Source organism: Pelophylax lessonae (assembly GCF_965119305.1).
Source record: "Pelophylax lessonae genome assembly, chromosome: 6".
Taxonomy (NCBI): domain Eukaryota; kingdom Metazoa; phylum Chordata; class Amphibia; order Anura; family Ranidae; genus Pelophylax; species Pelophylax lessonae.
The window spans coordinates 300,441,977-300,449,221 of NC_138773.1; the positions used below are offsets into that span (position 1 = coordinate 300,441,977).

The 7,245-nt window shown below is 48.8% G+C and overlaps 1 protein-coding gene across 1 annotated transcript in view; it reads left to right on the forward strand.

The window, feature by feature from the left end:
• LOC309557917 (tubulin alpha-1A chain-like) overlaps positions 1-6,980 on the forward strand; it is an 8,449-nt gene extending 1,469 nt beyond the window's left edge. The window contains exons 2-4 of the mRNA XM_082260786.1: positions 1,627-1,849; positions 1,957-2,105; positions 5,975-6,980. Coding sequence (XP_082116912.1) covers positions 1,627-1,849; positions 1,957-2,105; positions 5,975-6,958 — 1,356 coding nt within the window. The 3' untranslated portion in view covers positions 6,959-6,980. The remainder of the gene's footprint in view (positions 1-1,626; positions 1,850-1,956; positions 2,106-5,974) is intronic.
• The last annotated feature ends 265 nt before the right edge of the window (positions 6,981-7,245 follow it).

A 7,245-nucleotide genomic window follows, 5' to 3' on the forward strand; every position in this document is an offset into this window, starting at 1 on the left:
ACTCTGCCATCCTATACATTCCTCTATGTGTGACCGCACTCTGCATCCTATACATCCCTCTATGTGTGACCGCACTCTGCATCCTATACATTCCCCCTATGTGTGACTGCACTCTGCCATCCTATACATCCCTCTATGTGTGACCGCAATCTGCCATCCTATACATCCCCCTATGTGTGACCGCACTCTGCCATCCTATACATCCCCCTATGTGTGACCGCACTCTGCATCCTATACATCCCCTATGTGTGACCGCACTCTGCATCCTATACATTCCTCTATGTGTGACCGCACTCTGCATCCTATACATTCCTCTATGTGTGACCGCACTCTGCCATCCTATACATTCCTCTATGTGTGACCGCACTCTGCCATCCTATACATTCCTCTATGTGTGACCGCACTCTGCCATCCTATACATTCCTCTATGTGTGACCGCACTCTGCCATCCTATACATTCCTCTATGTGCGACCGCACTCTGCCATCCTATACATTCCTCTATGTGTGACCGCACTCTGCCATCCTATACATTCCTCTATGTGTGACCGCACTCTGCCATCCTATACATCCCTCTATGTGTGACCGCACTCTGCCATCCTATACATCCCTCTATGTGTGACCGCACTCTGCCATCCTATACATCCCCCTATGTGTGACCGCACTCTGCCATCCTATACATCTCCTATGTGTGACCACACTCTGCCATTCTATACATTCCTCTATGTGTGACCGCACTCTGCCATCCTATACATCCCTCTATGTGTGACCGCACTCTGCCATCCTATACATTCCTCTATGTGTGACCGCACTCTGCCATCCTATACATTCCTCTATGTGTGACCGCACTCTGCCATCCTATACATTCCTCTATGTGCGACCGCACTCTGCCATCCTATACATTCCTCTATGTGTGACCGCACTCTGCCATCCTATACATTCCTCTATGTGTGACCGCACTCTGCCATCCTATACATCCCTCTATGTGTGACCGCACTCTGCCATCCTATACATCCCTCTATGTGTGACCGCACTCTGCCATCCTATACATCCCCCTATGTGTGACCGCACTCTGCCATCCTATACATCTCCTATGTGTGACCACACTCTGCCATTCTATACATTCCTCTATGTGTGACCGCACTCTGCCATCCTATACATCCCTCTATGTGTGACCGCACTCTGCCATTCTATACATTCCTCTATGTGTGACCGCACTCTGCCATCCTATACATTCTTCTATGTGTGACCGCACTCTGCATCCTATACATCCCTCTATGTGTGACCGCACTCTGCATCCTATACATCCCCCTATGTGTGACCGCACTCTGCCATCCTATACATCCCTCTATGTGTGACCGTACTCTGCCATCCTATACATTCCTCTATGTGTGACCGCACTCTGCCATCCTATACATTCCTCTATGTGTGACCGCACTCTGCCATCCTATACATTTCTCTATGTGTGACCGCACTCTGCCATCCTATACATCCCTCTATGTGTGACCGCACTCTGCATCCTATACATTCTTCTATGTGTGACCGCACTCTGCATCCTATACATTCCTCTATGTGTGGTGCACTGCTCTGTCCTAATCCTAACTGCATATACCATTCACCCCCCACAGAGGGAATGCATCTCAATCCACGTTGGCCAAGCCGGTGTCCAGATGGGCAATGCCTGCTGGGAGCTGTACTGCCTGGAACATGGCATCCAGCCGGACGGACAGATGCCCAGTGACAAAACCATCGGAGGAGGAGACGATTCCTTCAACACCTTCTTCAGTGAGACCGGGGCTGGAAAACACGTTCCCCGCGCTGTCTTTGTGGACCTGGAGCCCACTGTGATTGGTGAGTAGGCCATCTGTTATGTTGTGTGATTAAATGGTGTATGAGATGCCAACCAAGTGTTGTCACCTGTAGCACCGTTCTGACCCATTGCCATCACATTTCTATAGATGAGGTGAGGACTGGAACCTACCGGCAACTTTTCCACCCCGAGCAACTCATCACCGGCAAGGAAGACGCCGCCAACAACTATGCCCGAGGTCACTACACCATCGGAAAAGAGATCATCGATCTGGTGCTGGACAGGGTCCGCAAACTGGTGAGTGATTCCTGACCTAGACCTACCGTGTTTCCCTGAAAATAAGATCGGGTTTTATAATAATTTTGCCACCAAAAGACACAGGAGGGCTTATTTTCGGGGTAGGTCTTAACATGTAATGTGCTGTCTTCTCTCCCCCTGTTTGAACTGAGTGAAAGTGTTCGAAAAATCCTAGAACCCACTCTATTATTAGTAATATATAAAGTCCAGTCGGTGCGTTCCTGCATTATAATTGTGCTAAATACCTTCGATACAGCACCGCCAGGGGCTGACTGGCAACTTTCGGCCCAGGGGGCAAGTACAGTCCAGAGGCCCATGGTGCAGCAACTCGGCCCCCCTCCCACTCTTCTTCTTCCCAGCCTCCTTCTGACCCTCATTCCAGGCTGAAGCTCTGCTCCAGGTACTCTCTACCCACCATCCGAATGCGGGTCCCAACCTGGCCAGCAGGGGGTGTTTGGGGGGAGCTGGGACAGCTCGGTTGGGGCTGGCTGGGGGGAGGAGAGTCTCCAGTGGGGCATGGAACCAGCTTACAGGGCATCAGAGCAGCCCAGGGGGCAATTGCCCCCCTGCCCCAGTCCTCCCCCGAGCACCGCTCAGCGCTTTCATGACCAACCTGAGCTCTCCTCCACGCCCTGCAGAGGAGAGGGGCTGAGATCCCCCGCTGACAGCGGGGAGAAGAGGAGGAGAGCTGCAGGGGATCAGCTGAGTGCCGAGCAGCGCTGTACCGAAGGTATTTGGACAATTATACTACAGAAACAAACACATTGGACATTATTTAACCACTTAAAGCGGAGTTCCACCCCCCTTAAAAAAAATTAAAAGTCAGCAGCTACAACTTCTGTAGCTGCTGACTTTTAAATAGTAGAACTTACCTGTCCAGGGAGCCTGCGATGTCGGCACCCGAAGCCGATTTACGTATCGGCTCTTGGGTGCCGCTGCCGCCATCCAGGGTAAGGGAACCCGGCAGCTGGTGATTGCTGCAGCACCGATGAGAATATAAACTATATCTAGGATTTTACAAACGCTAAACTAGGGCTTATTTTCAGGGTAGGGCTTATTTTTGGAGAAACATGATATGTGGATTGTAGGAATAAGATGCAATGTAATAGTCCTGAGCCCACTAGTCAAAGTCCGTCACCAACAGTCATAGTTGTAAAAGCACATTAAAGTGATAATTAAAGTCTTGGTTTATTTTGTTTAAAAATAACAATCATGTTATACTTACCTCCTCTGTGCAGTTTGTTTTGCACAGGGCAGCCCGGATCCTGGCCCCACCGCCCTGCCAAGCAGCTTGCTATGGGGGCACTCAAGCAGGCTCGCTCTCAAGCCGCTGCTCTGTCTGTCCATTCAGACACAGAGATGCAGCTCAGCCCCACCCCTCTCTTTCCTCATTGGCTCACTGACATTGATTGACAGTAGCAGTAACCAATGAGGAGGGAGAGTCCCCCCAAACAGCTGAGGCCCTCGTGCACATCACTGGAGGAAGATGGGGGGCTGCTGCTCACAGCAGGTTTTTTATCTTAATGCATAGAACGAATTAAGGTAAAAAAAAAAAACCTTCTGACTTTAGAACCACTTTATTATTCTTTCAAACAAGTTAAGTAATCTTTTATCTTGAAATAGTTAAATTGCGGTTAATGGTAAGTGTAAGGGCTACATTCTAAGTTTAGGTTGAGGGTTAAATGTAGCTAAAAGTGTTTATAGCCCCAATTGTTTTTAGCCTTGGATGGAGTAAGCATGGGTTAAAATTGTTGTCAGTTTATCCAGAGATGCAACCAGAAGTGAGAGAAAATCAATCAAGCGAGGGGAATTCGCTTCTTAGATGGTTTTCACCGGAAATGGAAGACCGCTGTTCTAGGAGATAAAAACACCAAAGTTCAATTATTTCATCAATAGCATAGGGACATCTCTAAAAAGTCCTGAGCTATGACTGGCCAGTGTTGGGGTAGTTACTCAAAAAATGTTACTAGTTACTTCTGTAAATTGTAACGAGATTACTTTACTAGTTACTGCATTTGAAAAGTAACTTCACTACTTATTACTTTACTTTACTCTTTCTTAATTGACCGTGTAGAACAGGGGTCCTCAAACTTTTTAAACAGGGGGCCAGTTCACGGTCCCTCAGACACTGTTGGGGGCCGGACTATAGTTTTAAATAAAATATGAACAAATTCCAATGCGCATATTTATTTGTAGTGCACAAAAAACAATACAATATTTATTGTTTTATCTATATATATATATGACCACAGCGGGCCCCCTTTCAATGCCAGAGTGACCACAGCGGGCCCCCTTTCAATGCCAGAGTGACCACAGCGTACCCCCTTTCAATGCCAGAGTGACCACAGCGTGCATCCAGATTGACCACAGTGTGCCCCCTTTCAATGCCAGAGTGACCACAGCGTGTCCCCTTTCAATGCCAGAGTGACCCCAGCGTGCCCCTTTCAATGCCAGGGTGACCACAGCGTGCCCCCTTCAATGCCAGAGTGACCACAGCGTGCCCCCACATTGACCACAGCGTGTCCCCTTTCAATGCCAGAGTGACCACAGCGTGTCCCCTTTCAATGCCAGAGTGACCACAGCGTGCCCCCTTTCAATGCCAGAGTGACCACAGCGTGCCCCCTTTCAATGCCAGAGTGACCACAGCGTGTTCCCTTTCAATGCCAGAGTGACCCAGCGTGCCCCCTTTCAATGCCAGAGTGACCACCGCGTGCCCCCTTTCAATGCCAGAGTGACCACAGTGTGCCCCCAGATTGACCACAGCGTGCCCCCTTTCAATGCCAGAGTGACCACAGTGTGCCCCCAGATTGACCACAGTGTGCCCCCTTTCAATGCCAGAGTGACCACAGCGTGCCCCCAGATTGACCACAGTGTGCCCCCTTTCAATGCCAGAGTGACCTCAGTGTGCCTCCAGATTGACCACAGTGTGCCCCCTTTCAATGCCAGAGTGATCACAGCGTGCCCCCTTTCAATGCCAGAGTGACCACAGTGTGCCCCCAGATTGACCACAGTGTGCCCCCTTTCAATGCCAGAGTGACCACAGTGTGCCCCCAGATTGACCACAGTGTGCCCCCTTTCAATGCCAGAGTGACCACAGCATGCCCCCAGATTGACCACAGTGTGCCCCCTTTCAATGCCAGAGTGACCACAGTGTGCCTCCAGATTGACCACAGTGTGCCCCCTTTCAATGCCAGAGTGACCACAGCGTGCCCCCAGATTGACCACAGTGTGCCCCCTTTCAATGCCAGAGTGACCACAGCGTGCAGAGACTGCCAGAGAGACCAGTGCACTTACCTGCAGTGGCGGGCGTCTTCTTCTCAGTCCCCCACGTCTCCTCGAGTCCTCCCGCCTCCTCCTTGGCCACACGATCCTCCGCGCGAGATGTCAACTGCTTGGGTAACGCAGGAAAGCACGTTACTCAAGCCGAGTAAAGTAATGTATTTACCAATGTTACGAATGTAACGCGTTACGTTACTACGTTACCAAAAAAAGTAACGTAGTTACTGTAATGCGTTACATTGTAACTCGTTACCCCCAACACTGCTGGTCACATAATACATTTTCCTCTAAAAATTCTAAAAGCATTACTGTATATTTCTACAAGTTTTGTGCTATTCTCTTGTTACATGATATGCTCCTCTTTTTAACACATGTACAACTTTCCTATATGAATGTAGACCCACCAATATAATTAGTGCCTGACCTGTGTGTGTTGACTTGTGTGTTGAAGTGGCCTTGCATCCTTCTCTTATTAGTAATGACAGACAATGGCAGAAGCTCTATATTACCTATGTAAACATATCAAGATAATCAAGAACTTTATCTTCAGAGAAAAGTTATCTAACTCTGTGTTTTTTGCTTTTTCTCAGGCTGACCAGTGCACCGGTCTCCAGGGATTCCTCATCTTCCACAGTTTTGGTGGTGGCACTGGGTCTGGCTTCACCTCCCTCTTGATGGAACGTCTGTCTGTTGACTACGGCAAGAAGTCCAAGCTTGAATTCGCCATCTACCCAGCTCCTCAGATCTCCACAGCTGTGGTTGAGCCCTACAACTCCATCCTCACCACCCACACTACCCTGGAGCACTCAGACTGTGCTTTCATGGTGGACAATGAAGCCATTTATGACATCTGCCGCAGAAACCTTGACATCGAACGCCCAACCTACACCAACCTGAACCGTCTGATTGGCCAGATTGTGTCTTCCATCACCGCCTCACTTAGGTTTGATGGAGCTCTGAATGTAGACTTGACTGAGTTCCAGACCAACTTGGTGCCCTACCCCCGTATTCACTTCCCCCTGGCCACCTATGCCCCTGTAATCTCTGCAGAGAAAGCTTATCATGAGCAACTCTCTGTGTCTGAGATCACCAACGCTTGCTTTGAGCCAGCCAACCAGATGGTGAAATGTGACCCCAGACACGGTAAATACATGGCTTGTTGCCTTCTGTACCGTGGTGATGTGGTCCCGAAAGATGTCAATGCTGCTATTGCCACCATCAAGACCAAACGCACCATCCAGTTTGTGGACTGGTGCCCAACTGGATTCAAGGTTGGTATCAACTACCAGCCACCAACTGTGGTTCCTGGTGGGGATCTGGCCAAGGTGCAGCGTGCCGTGTGCATGTTGAGCAACACCACAGCCATTGCTGAGGCCTGGGCTCGCCTGGACCACAAGTTTGATCTGATGTATGCCAAGCGTGCCTTTGTGCACTGGTATGTGGGTGAGGGTATGGAGGAAGGAGAGTTCTCTGAGGCTCGTGAGGACATGGCCGCCCTGGAGAAGGATTATGAAGAGGTTGCCACTGACAGCGTCGAAGGAGAGGGCGAAGGAGAGGAGGGAGAAGAGTATTAAATTACTGCATAACAATACTGAAATAAAGTCTATTTTTTATGAAAATAAATATTGCTTTATGTATATTTTTATTGTTATTGTGATTTTTGTGCTTTATTAGAATTCAGAAAAAGTACAAAATTTAGCACTATGTTTATGTTACTTATGTAAACAAACATACTGTATCTCAACAGAAACAAAATACCGAATAGAAAGGGAATAAACCTGCACTAAAAGATCTATGTTTACACTAATGTGTGGCTGCCGCTGTTCATCACAAAGTGAAAAGATAAACGAAATCCAGAACC